This window comes from Mustelus asterias, chromosome 8 (genome assembly GCF_964213995.1).
Source record: "Mustelus asterias chromosome 8, sMusAst1.hap1.1, whole genome shotgun sequence".
In the NCBI taxonomy this organism is placed as follows: domain Eukaryota; kingdom Metazoa; phylum Chordata; class Chondrichthyes; order Carcharhiniformes; family Triakidae; genus Mustelus; species Mustelus asterias.
The window spans coordinates 109,528,335-109,547,991 of NC_135808.1; the positions used below are offsets into that span (position 1 = coordinate 109,528,335).

The 19,657-nt window shown below is 50.9% G+C and overlaps 1 protein-coding gene across 1 annotated transcript in view; it reads right to left on the bottom strand.

Annotated features, from left to right (window-relative positions):
• Positions 1-18,563, bottom strand: part of kiss1ra (KISS1 receptor a) — a 45,194-nt gene extending 26,631 nt beyond the window's left edge. Inside the window, exon 1 of the mRNA XM_078219419.1 lies at positions 17,192-18,563. Coding sequence (XP_078075545.1) covers positions 17,192-17,432 — 241 coding nt within the window. The 5' untranslated portion in view covers positions 17,433-18,563. The remainder of the gene's footprint in view (positions 1-17,191) is intronic.
• Between the last annotated feature and the right edge of the window lie 1,094 nt (positions 18,564-19,657).

A 19,657-nucleotide genomic window follows, 5' to 3' on the forward strand; every position in this document is an offset into this window, starting at 1 on the left:
ATCCCTAGAATAGAGGGGCAGCTGGAGGGAGATCCAGAAACTTCGTCATCGTCAGGGCCTGACACTCATGGATTCCCACCAGTGCCTGCACCATACAGTTGAAGCCCAGCCCCATGCATCTCATACCCTCATCCATGGAGTGCCACGACCTGTACCATGGAGTGCACATCCCCCAACATGGAGTCCACGTCCTGAGCCAAGGTCTAAACTGCGGACACCACCCATGCAGTGTTGGCCTGGTTGCCTCAGAGTGATGGCACCATCTCCTTGGACAGAATGGGCTGGGATTCCTCCAGTCCGCCTTGCAGGCCGAGGAGCAATGCTGACAATCCCTTCCTGATATTCGCGACTCTACCCTTGAGGTTCCAGCAGCTGTGGGATAACCGGACCCAGGGGCACATCATCGGCAAGAGGCTCAGCAGAGCTGTAGATTCTGGCGTCCTTCAGAGTGCCGGTTCCCTGAGAATTCCCTGCCTTCACCTGCTGTCGATCTTCAGCTCTGAAGTGCCCACCAGTGAGAGACTCAGAACCAATTGGATGTGAGTATCTGCAGTGGTGGCGGGTGCGGGTGACAGCTGTGACACCTCTTCTATGCTATTCTCCAAGAGATTTCCCTCGGAGCTGCTCAGAACCGTCATGTCCAGGTGAGCGAGAGACTAGTCCAGGGTGATCAACTGATTGACCTGCAAGGAAAGCGAGATGGCATTAGTGCATGGCAGGGGCATTAGAGTAGCAGAAACTAAACTCATGAGAGGCTTGCGCCATGGTTGGCTGTGTTGACGGTTCTCACTTTGTCTCTTGCACCCCCCCGCCTCCCCCCCCCCTCCCCCCACATCCCCCCCCCCCCCCCCCCCCCCTCCGCCCCGGCCTCACCTTTAGCACAGGTATGAGTCCTGCTCCTCGCTGGCCAGTTCAAGGTCTCTTTCCTCAGAGTGAGGGTCTTCAGCTTGGGCATCACTCCAGCAGGCTGTGCCACTCATGCTGAAGGCACTCGAGCTCATCCTGCAATGAGACAGGATGTGCGCTGGGTCAGATGGTAAAGATGCCTGGCATGCGTGGAAGGGGAGTTGGGGTAAGTGGATGTGAGGAGAAGAAGATCCACACGGGGGATAAGGGGGCATGCAGCAGCAGGGCGAGTGCTTCGACCCCTGAACTGGCTGTGAGTGAGCTGCATGTGGAAATGTGATGGGTGCGTTAATGAGTCCATGGAGATAAATGACTTACCCCGGCTGCACTTTTCCTGCACTGGATCCCCTCCTCTTACGTAGCGAGTTGGCGCTCACCCGAGGCCACTGCCTCCCAAGCAGCTGGCAGGCTTTTTGCCCGTATGAGAATGTGTCTCTGTTCCACTCCATCCAGCATCTTTATCAGGTCTCCCTCCGGGAACGGTGGGGCTGTCTTCCAGGCTACCATGCCCCCCTGATTGGACTGGGAACAAGTGCCAGAGAGACATTTAAAAGGTGCCCTCCCAACCCCCCGCATTGCTGAAATCCAGTGAAGCTCAGGCAAGCAAATCAGGTGCAGGCTGTCGCAAACACGGCGTGAAACTCGTGAGAGTCGACTCATTAAAGTGGCTGAAGACACGGCGATTGTGCTCACTGACAACACCAGCAGGATCCTCTCTGGTTTTCCCGCTGAGATCGACACTTTGAAAAATAACAGAAGATTCTGCCCAATGTTTGTGGAGGGCATTGTCCCAGTTCAGAGCTGAATGAAAACTCCTCGATGTAAAAATGGTTAGCTTACGTTGGTGGCACAGTGGTTAGCACTGCTGTCTCACAGCGCCAGGGAGCTGGGTTCAATTCTAGCCTCAGGTCACTGTCTGTGTGGAGTTTACACAGTAAGAGTTTTAACAACACCAGGTTAAAGTCCAACAGGTTTATTTGGTAGCAAATACCATTAGCTTTCGGAGCGCTGCTCCTTCGTCAGATGGAGTGGAAATCTGCTCTCAAACAGGGCACAGAGACACAAAATCAAGTTACAGAATACTGATTAGAATGCGAATCTCTACAGCCAACCAGGTCTTAAAGATACAGACAATGTGAGTGGAGGGAGCATTAAGCACAGGTTAAAGAGATGTGTATTGTCTCCAGACAGGACAGCCAGTGAGATTCTGCAAGTCCAGAAGGCAAGCTGTGGGGGTTACTGATAGTGTGACATAAACCCAACATCCCGGTTTAGGCCGTCCTCATGTGTGCGGAACTTGGCTATCAGTTTCTGCTCAGCGACTCTGCGCTGTCCTGTGTCGTGAAGGCCGCCTTGGAGAACGCTTACCCGAAGATCAGAGGCTGAATGTGGAGTTTGCACATTCTCCCCGTGTCTGCAAGGGTTTCCTCCGGGTGCTCCGGTTTCCTCCCACACTCCAAAGATGTGCGGGCTAGGTTGATTGGCCATGCTAAATTGACCCTGGTGTCAGGGGATTAGCAGGGTAAATATGCGGGGTAACGGGAATAGGGCCTGGGTGGGATTGTGGTCGGTGCAGACTCGGTGGGCCGAATGGCCTCCTTCTGCACTGTAGGGATTCTATGACTCTTACAGGAAATATATTTCCTTTCTTTGCGCTTCATATCTGTTGAACACACTCATGGGTTTCACAAATACTCGAAGAATACGCTTAGTGCCCGAAGACGGGGTGTCATCAATTTAAACAAATGGATATTGAATTTGATGGTCAGCCATGATCAAAATGAATGGCGGAGCAAACTCGAGGGGCCGAATGGCCTCTTCCTGCTTCTAGTTTCTATGATAAATATTAGTTCAATCCCAGACACTATTCTTTCCAAGCCTCCAAATATTGTTGATTAAATCAGTCGCTTTTACATGTGGCAGCACCTGAACTACACGGATGTTGAATAAGTTTGAATGTTTTCTTCTTATTGCATGATTTGCACAGAGCAGCCAAGAATTGGCCCTTTGAACCTGGGGTGTGGGCGAAGCCACAATGGTCTCACATCCTGTCTATTGGACAAGAATTGTAGACGTGGGGAGCTTCGAACTTTTTTGATCGGAAAGAGAGGCTGTGGTTAAATGTTTGTTTTACAAGCGAACTGGATTGTTTTCGAGGGCTAAAGCTGATGAGGGGGCGGACAAGAAAGCTTTGCATTTACCTTGACTGTTAAAGGAACACGATTCAAATGCCCAATTCTGCAGCAAAGGCGCAGCATTCATCAGAGTAAATCTAAATCATTATTTTTAATATTGAATTGATGTCCTCCACCTCAGTAAAAGCCGACAAGATTTGGAAGTTAAATATAAAGCTTACAGCACACACGGTGAAAGGTGTACACTCTGTGTGTTAATACAGTTTAATTGGGTAAGGCAGTTCAATGTATAATCTTACAAAGAAGCGGCTGAAAAAAGTCCAGGTATAAACACAAGCACAGGGCACTGGGAATGTCCTTGATCTTGCAGTCACCTTTTAACAACATATATAATACCGTCCGCTCTCTCTTTGCTCCCTTCCAGCGAGAAACCTTCAAACAGCCTTTCAACCACTCCCCTCTCCTTGCTTTCTCTGATATCTCAAATAGATACTTCCCCATTTCACCTGTAAACTCCTTTCCCAATTATTCAATTTTTTATTTTCCTCACGATTTAAATCGATTCCATGGTAACTGTTCATCTTCATTAGATTTCATTCAATTTTAAATGCGATCAAACATGCTCACTCGAGGTAACAGCTTTCCTCCTCTCTCTGATCATTCCCTCTCTCTGACCATTCCCTCTCTCCACTCTCTAACCATTCCCTCTCTCTCTCTCTGACCATGCCTCTCTCTCTCTCAATCTCTCTGACCCTGCATTCTCTCTGATCATTCCCTCTCTCTTTCTCTCTGGCTATTCTCTCTCTCTCCCGCTCGCTCTCTCACCATTCCCTCTCTCCCTCTCTTTCTCGCTCTCTCTGACTATTCCCACTCTCCCTCTGACCATTCCCTCTCTCTCCCCTGACCATTCTCTCTCTCTCTCTCTCTCTCGAACCATTTCCCCTTCTCTTTGACCATTCCGTCTCTCTCTCTGACCATTCCCTCTCTCTCTGAACATTCTCTCTCTCTCTGACCATTCCCTCTCTCTCTGTAATTCTGACCATTCCCTCTCTCTGACTGTTATCTCTCCCTATGACCATTCCCACTCTCCCTTTCTCTCTCTCTATCTGACCATTCCCTCTCTCTGACCATTCTCTCTCTCTCTGACCATTCCCTCTCTCTCTCTCTCTGACCATTCCCTCCCTCTATGACCATTCTCTCTCTCTCTCTGACCATTCCCTCCCTCTCTGACCATTCTCTCTCTCTCTCTGACCATTCCCTCCCTCCCTCTCTCACCATTCCCTCTCTCTCTGACTATTCCCTCTCCCTCTGACTATTCTCTCTCTCTCTCTCTTACCATTCCCTCTCTCTCTCTCTGACCATTCCCTCCCTCTCTGAGCATTCCCTCTCTCTCTGACCATTCTCTCTCTCTCTGACCATTCCCTCCCTCTGCCCATTCCCACTCTCTCTAACCATTCTCTCTCTCTCTGACCATTCCCCCTCACTCTGACCATTCCCTCTCTCTCTCTCTGACCATTCCCTCTCTCTCTGACCATTCCCTCCCTCTAGAACATAGAACATAGAACATTACAGCGCAGAACAGGCCCTTCGGCCCACGATGTTGCACCGACCAGTTAAAAAAAAAAACTGTGACCCTCCAACCTAAACCAATTTCTTTTCGTCCATGAACCTATCTACGGATCTCTTAAACGCCCCCAAACTAGGCGCATTTACTACTGATGCTGGCAGGGCATTCCAATCCCTCACCACCCTCTGGGTAAAGAACCTACCCCTGACATCGGTTCTATAACTACCCCCCCTCAATTTAAAGCCATGCCCCCTCGTGCTGGATTTCTCCATCAGAGGAAAAAGGCTATCACTATCCACCCTATCTAAACCTCTAATCATCTTATATGTTTCAATAAGATCCCCTCTTAGCCGCCGCCTTTCCAGCGAAAACAATCCCAAATCCCTCAGCCTCTCCTCATAGGATCTCCCCTCCATACCAGGCAACATCCTGGTAAACCTCCTCTGCACCCTCTCCAAAGCCTCCACATCCTTCCTGTAATGTGGGGACCAGAACTGCACACAGTACTCCAAGTGCGGCCGCACCAGAGTTGTGTACAGTTGCAACATAACGCTACGACTCCTAAATTCAATCCCCCTACCAATAAACGCCAAGACACCATATGCCTTCTTAACAACCTTATCTACTTGATTCCCAACTTTCAGGGATCTATGCACACATACACCTAGATCCCTCTGCTCCTCCACACTATTCAAAGTCCTCCCGTTAGCCCTATACTCAACACATCTGTTATTCCTACCAAAGTGAATTACCTCACACTTCTCCGCATTAAACTCCATCCGCCACCTCTCGGCCCAACTTTGCAACCTGTCTAAGTCTTCCTGCAAACTACGACACCCTTCCTCACTGTCTACCACACCACCGACTTTGGTGTCATCAGCAAATTTGCTAATCCACCCAACTATACCCTCATCCAGATCATTAATAAATATTACAAACAGCAGTGGCCCCAAAACAGATCCCTGAGGTACACCACTTGTAACCGCACTCCATGATGAATATTTACTATCAACCACCACCCTCTGTTTCCTATCCGCTAGCCAATTCCTGATCCAATTTCCTAGATCACCCCCAATCCCATACATCTGCATTTTCTGCAGAAGCCTACCATGGTGAACCTTATCAAACGCCTTACTAAAATCCATATATACCACGTCCACTGCCTTGCCCCCATCCACCTCCTTGGTCACTTTCTCAAAAAACTCAATAAGGTTAGTAAGGCACGACCTACCTGCCACAAAACCATGCTGACTATCACCTATCAATTCATTACTCTCCAAATAACTATAAATCCTATCCCTTATAATTTTTTCCAACATCTTGCCGACAACAGAAGTGAGACTCACCGGTCTATAATTCCCGGGGAAGTCTCTGTTCCCCTTCTTAAACAATGGGACAACATTCGCTAACCTCCAATCTTCTGGTACTATACCAGAGGCCAACGACGACCTGAAGATCAGAGCCAGAGGCTCTGCAATCACTTCTCTTGCCTCCCAGAGAATCCTTGGATAAATCCCATCCGGACCAGGGGATTTATCTATTTTCAGACCCTCCAGAATATCCTGCACATCCTCCTTATCAACTGTAATACTGTCTATTCTACTCCCTTGCAACCCAGTGTCCTCCTCAGCTATATTCATGTCCCCTTGCGTGAACACTCTCTCTCTGACCATTCCCTCCCTCTCTGACCATTCCCTCCCTCTCTCTCTCTCTGACCATTCCCTCCCTCTCTGACCATTCCCTCTCTCTCTGACCATTCTCTCTCCCTCTCTGACCATTCTCTCTCTCACTCTCTGACCATTCCCTCTCTCACTGACCATTCCCTCCCTCTCTGACCATTCTCTCTCACTCTCTGACCATTCCCTCTCTCACTGACCATTCCCTCTCTTTCTGACCATTCCCTCTCTCCCTCTCTCTCAGACCATTCTAGAACAAAGAACAAAGACCAATACAGCACAGGAACAGGCCCTTCGGCCCTCCAAGCCCGCGCCGCACCCTGGTCCAAACTAGACCATTCTTTTGTATCCCTCAATTCCCACTCTCTCGCTCTCTCTGACCATTCCCTCCCTCTCTGACCATTCTCTCTCTCTCTCTGACCATTCCCTCCCTCTCTCTCTCTCACCATTCCCTCTCTCTCTGACTATTCCCTCTCCCTCTGACTATTCTTTCTCTCTCTCTCTTACCATTCCCTCTCTCTCTTTCTGATCATTCCCTCTCTCACTGACCATTCCCTCTCTCTGCCCATTCCCACTCTCTCTGACCATTCTCTCTCCCTCTTTGTCCATTCCCTCTCTCACTGACCATTCACTCTCTCTCTGACCATTCCCTCTCTCTCTCTGACCATTCCCTCCCTCTATGTCCACTCTCTCCCTCTCTCTGACCATTCCCTCTCTCTCTCTCTGCCCATTCCCACTCTCTCTGACCATTCCCTCCCTCTCTGACCATTCTCTCTCTGTCTCTCTGACCATTTCCTCTCTCTCTCTGACCATTCCCTCCTCTCTGACCATTCTCTCTCTCTCTCCCGACCATTCCCTCTCTGACCATTCTCTCTCCTCTCTGACCATTCCCTCTCTCTGCCCATTCCCACTCTCTCTGACCATTCTCTCTATCTCTCTCTCTGACCATTTCCTCTCTCTCTCTCTTTCTCTCTGATCATTCTCTCTCTCTCTCTGACCATTCCCTCTCTCTCTCTCTCTGACCATTCTGTCTCTCTGACCATTCCGTCTCGCTCTGAAATTCTGACCATTCCCTCTCTCTGACCGTTATCTCTCTATGACCATTCTCACTCTCTCTCCCTTTCTCTCTCTCTCTCAGACCATTCCCTCTCTATCTGACCATTCCCTCTCTCTCAGACCATTCTCTCTCACTCTGACCATTCCCTCTCTCTCTCTCTCTGACCATTCCCTCCCTCTCTGACCATTCTCTCTCTCTCTCCGACCATTCGCTCCCTCTCTGACCATTCTCTCTCTCTCCGACCATTCCCTCTCTCTCTGACCATTCCCTCTCTCTCTCTGACCATTCTCTCTCTCTCTGACCATTCTCTCTCTCTCTCCGACCATTCCCTCTCTCTCTCCGACCATTCCCTCTCTCTCTCTCTCTGACCATTCCCTCTCTCTCTCTGACCATTCCCTCTCTCTCTGACTATTCCCTCTCCCTCTGACCATTCTCTCTCTCTCTCTCTGACCATTCCCTCCCTCTCTGACCATTCCCTCTCTCTCTCTCTCTGACCATTCTCTCTCTCTCTCTCTCTCTGACCATTCTCTCCCTCTCTGACCATTCCCTCTCTCTCTCTCTGACCATTCCCACTCTCTCTGACCATTCTCTCCCTCTCTGACCATTCCCTCTCTCTAACCATTCCTTCCCTCTATGACCTCTCTCTATCTCTCCGACCATTCACTCTCTCCCTCTGACCATTCCCTCCCTCTCTCTATCTCTGACCATTCCCTCTCTCTCTCTCTGACCATTCCCTCCCTCTCTCTCTCTCTCTCTCATCATTCCCTCTCTCTCTGACTATTCCCTCTCCCTCTGACTATTCTCTCTCTCTCTCTTAACATTCCCTCTCTCTCTCTCTTTCTCTCTATGACCATTCCCTCTCTCTCTGAGCATTCCCTCTCTCTCTGACCATTCTCTCTCTCTCTCTGACCATTCCCTCTCTCACTGACCATTCCCTCTCTCTGCCCATTCCCACTCTCTCTGGCCATTCTCTCTCCCTCTCTGACCATTCCCTCCCCCTCTGACCATTCACTCTCTCTCTCTCTGACCATTCCCTCTCTCTCTCTGACCATTCCCTCCCTCTATGACCATTCTCTCCCTCTCTCTGACCATTCCCTCTCTCTCTCTGACCATTCCCTCTCTCTGCCCATTCCCACTCTCTCTAACCATTCTCTCTCTCACTGACCATTCCCTCTCTCACTGACCATTCCCTCTCTCTCTCTCTGACCATTCACTCTCTCTCTCTCTGACCATTCCCTCTCTCCCTGACCATTCCCTCCCTCTATGACCATTCTCTCTATCTCTCTGACCATTCCCTCTCCCTCTGACCATTCCCTCCCTCTCTGACCATTCTCCCTCCCTGACCATTCTCTCTCTCTCTCTCTCACCATTCCCTCCCTCTCTGACCATTCCCTCCCTCTCTGACCATTCTCTCTCCCTCTCTGACCATTCCCCTCTCTCTCTCTGACCATTCCCTCTCTCACTGACCATTCCCTCCCTCTCTGACCATTCCCTCTCTTTCTGACCATTCCCTCTCTCTCTCTCTCTGACCATTCTAGAACAAAGAACAAAGAACAATACGGCACAGGAACAGGTCCTTTGGCCCTCCAAGCCCGCGCCGCTCCCTGGTCCAAATTAGACCATTCTTTTGTATCCCTCCATTCCCACTCTCTCTCTCTGACCATTCCCTCCCTCTCTGACAATTCTCTCTCTCTCCCTGACCATTCCCTTTCTCTCTGACGATTCTCTCTCTCTCTCTCTCTGACCATTCCCTCTCTCTCTGACCATTCCCTCCCTCTCTCTCTCTCTCTGTCTCTCTCATCATTCCCTATCTCTCTGACTATTCCCTCTCTCTCTGACTATTCTCTCTCTCTCTTACCATTCTCTCTCTCTCTCTCTCTATGACCATTCCCTCCCTCTCTGAGCATTCCCTCTCCTCTGACCATTCTCTCTCTCTCTCTGACCATTCCCTCTCTCACTGACCATTCCCTCTCTCTGCCCATTCCCACTCTCTCTGACCATTCTCTCTCCCTCTCTGACCATTCCCTCCCTCCCTGACCATTCACTCTCTCTCTGACCATTCCCTCTCTCTCTCTGACCATTCCCTCCCTCTATGACAATTCTCTCCCTCTCTCTGACCATTCCCTCTCTCTCTCTCTGACCATTCCCTCTCCCTCTCTGAGCATTTCCTCTCTCTCTGACCATTCACTCTCTCTCCCTGACCATTCCCTCTCTCTCTAACCATTCTCTCTCTCTTTGACCATTCCCTCTCTCTCTGACCATTCCCTCTCTCTCTTTGACCATTCCCTCTCTCTCTGACCATTCCCACTCACTCTCTCTCTCTCTCTGACCATCCTCTCTCTCTCTCTCTCTGATCATTCCCTCTCTCTCACTCTCTCTCTCTGACCATTCTCTCTCTCTCTCTCTGACCATTCCCTCTCTCTGACCATTCCCTCTCTCTCTCTCTCTGACCATTCTCCCTCTCTCTCTGACCATTCCCCCTCTCTGACCATTCCCTCTCTCTCTCTCTCTGACCATTCCCTCTCCTTCTGACCATTCCCTCTCTCTCTCTGACCATTCTCTCTCTCTGACCATTCCCTCTCTCTCTGACCATTCCCTCTCTCTGACCATTCCCACCCTCTCTGACCATTCCCTCTCTCTCTCTCTCTCTCTGACCATTTTCTCTCTCTCTCTCTCTGACCATTCCCTCTCTCTGGCCATTCCCTCTCTCTCTCTCTCTGACCATTCCCTCTCCCTCTGACCATTCCCTCTCTATCTGACCATTCCCTCTCTCTCTCTGACCATTCTCTCTCTCTCACTGACCATTGCCTCTCTCTCTGACCATTCCCTCTCTCTCTCTCTGACCATTCCCTCCCTCTCTGACCATTCCCTCTCTCTCTGACCATTCCCTCCCTCTCTGACCATTCTCTCTCTCTCTGACCATTCTCTCTCTCTCACTGACCGTTGCCCCTCTCTCTGACCATTCCCTCTCTCTCTCTCTGACCATTCCCTCTCTCACTGACAATTCCCTCCCTCTCCGACCAGTCCCTCTCTTTCCGACCATTCCCTCTCTCTCTCTCTCTCAGACCATTCTAGAACAAAGAACAAAGAACAATACAGCCCTTCGGCCCTCCAAGCCCGCACCGCTCCCTGGTCCAAACTAGACCATTCTTTTGTATCCCTCCATTCCCACTCTCTCTCTCTCTCTCTCTGACCATTCCTTCCCTCTCTGACCATTCTCTCTCTCTCTCTGACCATTCCCTCTCTCTCTGATCATTCCCTCCCTCTCTGAGCATTTCCTCTCTCTCTGACCATTCTCTCTCCCTCTCTGGCAATTCCCTCTCTCGCTCTCTCTCTGACCATTCCCTCTCTCTGACCATTCCCTTGCTCTCTGACCATTCCCTCCGTCTCTGACCATTCACTCTCTCGCTACCTGACCATTCCCTTTCTCTCTGACCATTCTCTATCTCTCCCTGACCATTCCCTCTCTCTCTGACTATTCCCTCTCCCTCTGACCATTCCCTCTCTCTCTGACCATTCTCTCTCTCTCTCTCTCCGACCATTCTTTCTCTCTCTGACCATTCTCTCTCTCTCTCTGACCATTCCCTCTCTCTCTGACCATTCTTTCCCTCTCTGACCATTCTCTCTCTCTGACCATTGCCTCTCTCTCTCTGACCATTCCCTCTCTCTCTCACTATTCCCTCTCTCTCTGACCATTCCCTCTCTCTCTGACCATTCACACTCTCTCTCTCTGACCATTCCATCTCTCTCTCTCTCTCTGACCATTCCCTCTCTCTCTCTGACCATTCTCTCTCTCTCCCTGACCATTCCCTTTCTCTCTGACCATTCTCTCTCTTTCTCTGACCATTCCCTCTCTCTCTGATCATTCCCTCTCTCTCTGACCATTCCCTCTCTCTCTCACCATTCCCTCTCTCTCTCACCATTCCCTCTCTCTCTGACCATTCCCGCCTTTATGACCATTCTCTCCCTCTCTCTGACCATTCCCTCCCTTTCTGACCATTCTCTCTCTCCCTGACCATTCTCTCTCTCTCTCTGACCAAAGCCTCTCTCTCTGACCATTACCTCCCTCTCTGACCATTCCTCCTCTCTCTGACCATTCTCTCTCTCTCTCTCCCTCTCTCTGACCATTGCCCCTATCTCTGACCATTCCCACTGTCTCTCTGACCATTCCCTCTCTCTCTCTGACCATTCTCTCTCTCTCTGACCATTCCCTCTCTCTCTCTGACCATTCCCTCTCTCTCTGCCCATTCCCATTCTCTCTAACCATTCTCTCTCTCTTTGACCATTCCCTCTCTCTCTGACCATTCACACTCTCTCTCTCTCTGACCATCCTCTCTCTCTCTCTCTCGGACCATTCCCCCTCTCTCTCTCTCTGACCATTCCCTCTCTCTCTCTGGCCATTCTCTCTCTCTCTCCGACCATTCCCTCTCTCTCTCTGACCATTCCCTCTCTCTCTGCCCATTCCCATTCTCTCTAACCATTCTCTCTCTTTGACCATTCCCACTCTCTCTCTCTGACCATCCTCTCTCTCGCTCTCTCTCTGACCATTCCCTCTCTCTCTCTCTCTCTGAACATTCTCTTTCTCTCTCTCTCTCTGACCATTCCCTCTCTCTGACCATTCCCTCTCTCTCTCTCTCTGACCATTCTCCCTCTCTCTCTCTCTCTGACCATTCCCTTTCTCTCTGACCATTCCCTCCGTCTCTGACCATTCACGCTCTCGCTACCTGACCATTCCCTTTCTCTCTGACCATTCTCTCTCTCTCTCCCTGACCATTCCCTTTCTCTGACTATTCCCTCTCCCTCTGACTGTTCCCTCTCTCTCTGAGTATTCTCTCTCTCTCTCTCTCCGACCATTCTTTCTCTCTCTGACCATTCTCTCTCTCTCTCCCTCCGACCATTCTTTCTCTCTCTGACCATTCCCTCTCTCTCTGACCATTCCCTCCCTCTCTGACAATTCTCTCTCTCTCTGACCATTCCCTCTCTCTCTCACCATTCCCTCTCTCTCTCTGACCATTCTTTCTCTCACTCTGACCATTCTCTTTCTCTCTCCCTCTCTGACCATTGCCCCTCTCTCTGACCATTCTCTCTCTCTCTGACCATTCCCTCTCTCTGCCCATTCCAACTCTCTCTGACCATTCCCTCTCTCTCTCTCTCTCTGACAATTCTCTCTCTCTCTGACCATTTCATCTCTCTCTCTGACCATTCCCTCCCTCTCTGACCATTCTCTCTCTCTCCCTGACCATTCCCTTTCTCTCTGACCATTCTCTCTCTTTCTCTGACCATTCCCTCTCTCTCTGATCATTCCCTCTCTCTCTGACCATTCCCTCTCTCTCACCATTCCCTCTCTCTCTCACCATTCCCTCTCTCTCTGACCATTCCCGCCTTTATGACCATTCTCTCTCTCTCTCTGACCATTCCCTCCCTTTCTGACCATTCTCTCTCTCCCTGACCATTCTCTCTCTCTCTGACCAAAGCCTCTCTCTCTGACCATTCCCTCCCACTCTGACCATTCCCCCTCTCTCTCTCTGACCATTCTCTCTCTCTCTCTCCCTCTCTCTGACCATTCCCTCTGTCTCTCTGACCATTCCCTCTCTCTCTCTCTGACCATTCTCTCTCTCTCTCTGACCATTCCCTCTCTCTCTCTCTCTCTGACCATTCCCTCTCTCTCTCTGACCATTCTCTCTCTCTCTGACCATTCCCTCTCTCTCTGCCCATTCCCATTCTCTCTAACCATTCTCTCTCTTTGACCATTCCCTCTCTCTCTGACCATTCACACTCTCTCTCTCTGACCATCCTCTCTCTCTCTCTCTCTGACCATTTCCTCTCACTCTCTCTCTCTGACCATTCTCTTTCTCTCTCTCTCTCTCTGACCATTCCCTCTCTCTGACCATTCCCTCTCTCTCTCTCTCTCTGACCATTCTCCCTCTCTCTCTCTCACTGACCATTCCCTCTCTCTGACCATTCCCTCTCTCTCTCTCTCTGACCATTCCCTCTCCCTCTGACCATTCCCATTCTCTCTAACCATTCTCTCTCTTTGACCATTCCCTCTCTCTCTGACCATTCACACTCTCTCTGACCATTCCCTCTCTCTCTGCCCATTCCCATTCTCTCTAACCATTCTCTCTCTTTGACCATTCCCTCTCTCTCTGACCATTCACACTCTCTCTCTCTGACCATCCTCTCTCTCTCTCTCTCTGACCATTTCCTCTCACTCTCTCTCTCTGACCATTCTCTTTCTCTCTCTCTCTCTCTGACCATTCCCTCTCTCTGACCATTCCCTCTCTCTCTCTCTCTCTGACCATTCTCCCTCTCTCTCTCTCACTGACCATTCCCTCTCTCTGACCATTCCCTCTCTCTCTCTCTCTGACCATTCCCTCTCCCTCTGACCATTCCCTCTCTATCTCATCATTCCCTCTCTCTCTCTGACCATTCTCCCTCTCTCACTGACCATTGCTTCTCTCTCTCTGACCATTCCCTCTCTCTCTCTCTCTCTCTGACCATTCTCCCTCTCTCTCTCTCTCTGACCATTCCCTCTCTCTGACCATTCCCTCTCCCTCTGACCATTCTCTCTCTCTCTGACCATTCTCTCTCTCTCACTGACCATTGCCCCTCTCTCTGACCATTCCACTTTTCTCTGACCATTCCCTCCGTCTCTGACCATTCACGCTCTCGCTACCTGACCATTCCCTCTCTCTCCCTGACCATTCCCTTTCTCTGACTATTCCCTCTCCCTCTGACTGTTCCCTCTATCTCTGACCATTCTCTCTCTCTCTCCGACCATTCTTTCTCTCTCCGACCATTCTTTCTCTCTCTGACCATTCCCTCTCTCTCTGACCATTACCTCCCTCTCTGACAATTCTCTCTCTCCGACCATTCCCTCTCTCTGACCATTCCCTCTCTCTCTCACCATTCCCTCTCTCTCTGACCATTCCCTCTCTCTCTGACCATTCCCGCCTTTATGACCATTCTCTCTCTCTCCCTGACCATTCTCTCTCTCTCTGACCAAAGCCTCTCTCTCTGACCATTCCCTCCTTCTCTGACCATTCCCCCTCTCTCTCTCTGACCATTCTCTCTCTCTCTCTGACCATTCCCTCTCTCTCTGCCCATTCCCATTCTCTCTAACCATTCTCTCTCTCTTTGACCATTCCCTCTCTCTCTGACCATTCACACTCTCTCTCTCTGACCATTCCATCTCTCTCTCTCTCTCTGACCATTCCCTCTCTCTCTCTGACCATTCTCTCTCTCTCTGACCATTTTCTCTCTCTGCCCATTCCCATTCTCTCTAACCATTCTCTCTCTCTTTGACCATTCCCTCTCTCTCTGACCATTCACACTCTCTCTCTCTGACCATTCTCTCTCTCTCTCTCTCTCTTACCATTCCCTCTCTCTCTCTCTCTCTGACCATTCTCTTTCTCTCTCTCTCTCTGACCATTCCCTCTCTCTGACCATTCCCTCTCTCTCTCTCTCTCTGAGCATTCTCCCTCTCTCTCTCTGACCATTCCGTCTCTCTGACCATTCCCTCTCCCTCTGACCATTCCCTCTCTATCTGATCATTCCCTCTCTCTCTCTGACCATTCTCCCTCTCTCACTGACCATTGCCTCTCTCTCTCTGACCATTCCCTCTCTCTCTCTCTCTGACCATTCCCTCCCTCTCTGACCATTCCCTCTCTCTCTGACCATTCCCTCCCTCTCTGACCATTCTCTCTCTCTCTGACCATTCTCTCTCTCTCTCTGACCATTCCCTCTCTCTCTCTCTCTGACCATTACCTCCCTCTCTGACCATTCCCTCTCTCTCTGACCATTCCCTCCCTCTCTGACCATTCTCTCTCGCTCCGACCATTCTCTCTCTCTCTCTGACCATTCCATTTCTCTCTCTCTCTGACCATTCCCTCTCTCTCTCTCTCTGACCATCCTCTCTCTCTCTCTCTCTGACCATTCCCTCTCTCTCTCTGACCATTGCCCCTCTCTGACCATTCCCTTTCTCTCTGACCATTCCCTCCGTCTCTGACCATTCACGCTCTCGCTACCTGACCATTCCCTTTCTCTCTGACCATTCTCTCTCTCTCCCTGACCATTCCCTTTCTCTGACTATCCCCTCTCCCTCTGACTGTTCCCTCTCTCTCTGACCATTCTCTCTCTCTCTCTCTCTCCGACCATTCTTTCTCTCTCTGACCATTCTCTCTCTCTCTCTCTCCGACCATTCCCTCTCTCTCTCACCATTCCCTCCCTCTCTGACCATTCCCTCCCTCTCTGACAATTCTCTCTCTCTCTGACCATTCCCTCTCTTGCTGACCATTCCCTCTCTCTCTGACCATTCTCTCTCTCACTGACCATTGCCCCGATCTCTGACCATTCTCTCTTTCTCTGACTATTCCTGCTCTCACTGACCACTCTCTCTCTCTCACTGACCATTCTTGCTCTCTGCCCATTCCCACTCTCACTGACCATTCCCTCTCTCTCACTGACCAATCCCCCTCTCTCCGACCATTCTCTCTCTCTCTGACCATTCCCTCTCTCACTGGCCATTCTCTCTCTCTCACAGACCATTCCCTCTCTCTGCCCATTCCCTCTCTCTCTGACCATTCCCTCCCTCTTTGACCATTCCCTCGGTCTCTGACCATTCACTCTCTCTCTACCTGACCATTCCCTTTCTCTCTGACCATTCTCTCTCTCTCTCTGACCATTCCCTCTCTCTCTCTCTATGACCATTCCCTCTCTCTCTCTCTCTCTGACCATTCCCTCTCTCTCTGACCATTCTCTCTCTCTCTCTCTGACCATTCCCTCTCTCTCTCTGACCATTCCCTCTCTCTCTCTGACCATTCCCTCTCTCTCTCTCTCTGACCATTCCCTCTCTCTCTGACCATTCCCTCTCTCTCTCTCTCTGACCATTCCCTCTCTCTCTGACCATTCCCTCTCTCTCTCTCTCTGACCATTCTCTCTCTCTCTCTCTGACCATTCCCTCTCTCTCTGACCATTCCCTCTCTCTCTCTCTCTCTGACCATTCTCTCTCTCTCTCTCTATGACCATTCCCTCTCTCTCTGACCATTCCCTCTCTCTCTCTCTCTGACCATTCTCTCTCTCTCTCTCTGACCATTCCCTCTCTCTCTGACCATTCCCTCTCTCTCTCTCTCTCTGACCATTCTCTCTCTCTCTCTCTGACCGTTCCCTCTCTCTCTCTCTCTGACCATTCCCTCTCTCTCTCTCTCTCTGACCATTCCCTCTCTCTCTCTCTCTCTGACCATTCCCTCTCTCTCTGACCATTCCCTCTCTCTCTCTCTGACCATTCCCTCTCTCTCTGACCATTCCCTCTCTCTCTCTCTCTGACCATTCTCTCTCTCTCTCTCTCTGACCATTCCCTCTCTCTCTGACCATTCCCTCTCTCTCTCTCTCTCTGACCATTCTCTCTCTCTCTCTCTCTGACCATTCCCTCTCTCTCTGACCATTCCCTCTCTCTCTCTCTGACCATTCTCTCTCTCTCTCTCTCTGACCATTCCCTCTCTCTCTGACCATTCCCTCTCTCTCTCTCTCTCTGACCATTCCCTCTCTCTCTCTCTCTGACCATTCCCTCTCTCTCTCTGACCATTCCCTCTCTCTCTCTCTCTCTGACCATTCTCTCTCTCTCTCTGACCATTCCCTCTCTCTCTCTCTCTCTGACCATTCTCTCTCTCTCTCTCTCTGACCATTCCCTCTCTCTCTGACCATTCCCTCTCTCTCTCTCTCTCTGGCCATTCTCTCTCTCTCTGACCATTCCCTCTCTCTCTCTCTCTCTGGCCATTCTCTCTCTCTCTGACCATTCTCTCTCTCTCTCTCTCTCTGTCCATTCCCTCTCTCTCTCTCTCCCGGTTCTTACCGATGTAGAAGTTTGTTGCTGTTCTCATTTGCCGGTGTTTGCTGATCACATAAATCACCAGCCCGTTCCCGAGCAGCCCGAGCAACATGATCAGAGCGAAGAGCAGCGGAACCAGCCAGGCATCGGTCAGGAACGGAGCCTCCCCGTCCCCGTCCCCGGTCCCGTTCACCAGCGACACATTCCGCCAGGATACCGTCCCGGTGTCCGGGAGAGGAGCTGGGCTCCCGGTAACCGGCTCCATCCGCGCACACACCGACCCCGGGAGCCTGATCCCCCACCACCGGTACCGGGTCTCTGATCCCTGTCGGTACCGGGTCTCTGATCCCTGTCGGTACCGGGACTCTGATCCCTGTCGGTACCGGGTCTCTGATCCCTGTCGGTACCGGGTCTCTGATCCCTGTCGGTACCGGGTCTCTGATCCCTGTCGGTACCGGGTCTCTGATCCCCCCCCTGTCGGTACCGGGTCTCTGATCCCTGTCGGTACCGGGTCTCTGATCCGCCTGTCGGTACCGGGTCTCTGATCCCCCTGTCGGTACCGGGTCTCTGATCCCCCTGTCGGTACCGGGTCTCTGATCCCCCCCCCCTGTCGGTACCGGGACTCTGATCCCCCTGTCGGTACCGGGTCTCTGATCCCCCTGTCGGTACCGGGACTCTGATCCCTGTCGGTACCGGGTCTCTGATCCCCCCCTGTCGGTACCGGGTCTCTGATCCCTGTCGGTACCGGGACTCTGATCCCCCTGTCGGTACCGGGTCTCTGATCCCTGTCGGTACCGGGTCTCTGATCCCCCTGTCGGTACCGGGTCTCTGATCCCCCTGTCGGTACCGGGACTCTGATCCCTGTCGGTACCGGGTCTCTGATCCCCCTGTCGGTACCGGGTCTCTGATCCCCCTGTCGGTACCGGGACTCTGATCCCTGTCGGTACCGGGGTATCTGATCCCCCTGTCGGTACCGGGTCTCTGATCCCCCCCTGTCGGTACCGGGTCTCTGATCCCTGTCGGTACCGGGACTCTGATCCCCCCCTGTCGGTACCGGGACTCTGATCCCCCTGTCGGTACCGGGTCTCTGATCCCCCTGTCGGTACCGGGACTCTGATCCCCCTGTCGGTACCGGGTCTCTGATCCCTGTCGGTACCGGGGTATCTGATCCCCCTGTCGGTACCGGGTCTCTGATCCCCCTGTCGGTACCGGGTCTCTGATACTCCCCGGCTCTTCAATCTGGTCTCTTTATAAATCCCCGGGTTGATAACACGTGGGAGCAGTGTGGGGAGGGAGCGCTGGCTGAGCCTTGCTGCTCTCACACATCCTCTGGCTTTTCATCCATTCTGGATGGTTTAGTTTGCGAGACTTTCTCCAAATGTTCCAGTTTTGTCTCAAATTTCACCAGCCAGAATTTAACTCACTCGGCGATTTCAAAGCCTGACCTGTTTTGATGTGTGTCACTGTTAAAACATAAAAGTGGCTGCAACCATTAATGGGTTTGCGCTGTTTCTTACACTCGCTAATCAGGCATCTCATTTCCCTAGCGAACATTCCCCACAGTTTATTTCATTTATTAGTGTCACAAGTAGGCTTACATTAACACTGCAATGAAGTTACTGTGAAAATCACCTAGTCGTCACACTCAGGCGCCTGTTCGGGTTACACTGAGGGAGAATTTAGCACGGCCAATGCACCTAACCAGCACGTCTTTCGGACTGTGGGAGGAAACCAGAGCACCTGTGTGAAACCCATGCAGACACGGGGAGAATGTACAGGCTCCGCACAGATAGTGACTCAAGCTGGGAATCGAACCCGGGTCCCTGGGGCTGTGAGGTAGCGGTGTTAACACCTAAAAACAACTGCAACCAAGGTCAAGTCCAGAAACTACTTGATTTCCAGACCAGTCAGCTCAAAGTGGAGTGGATGCTGCAACCTCCATCCTCAAACTTCAGCACTCTGACTCTCTCACTCAGAATACTGCACGTTCAAGATCACACATACACTACAGGAACACTACACTCAGCACCACTCCCTTGGCTCCCTGTCCTGGTAAACATTACTCCTCCAAATATCCACTGACTTACAACACCCCACAAAATGATAGAAAAAGTTCACAATGCTCCCCACTTGTCACTACATGCTGATCTATTCAGTCCACCCAAAATACGACTCCCATTAAGAAGGTGGATCTGAAAAACCTTCTCATACAGGACTTCAAAGCAAATTCCACCTGGACAAATGACTGAGGATCATTAGACACCACAAACAAGTACCTGGTTTCAAACCCAATTCAACAGCTGCCTGGTTTCAACCTTTTTTGATTTAATTTGATTTATTATTATGTGAAATGGCATACAGTGAAAAGTATTGTTTCTTGCCCCAGACAAAAAATACCATTCATAAAGTACATCGGGGAGAAGGAAAGGAGAGGGTGCAGAATGTGGTGTTACAGTCATAGCTAGGGTGTAGAGAAAGATAAACTTAATA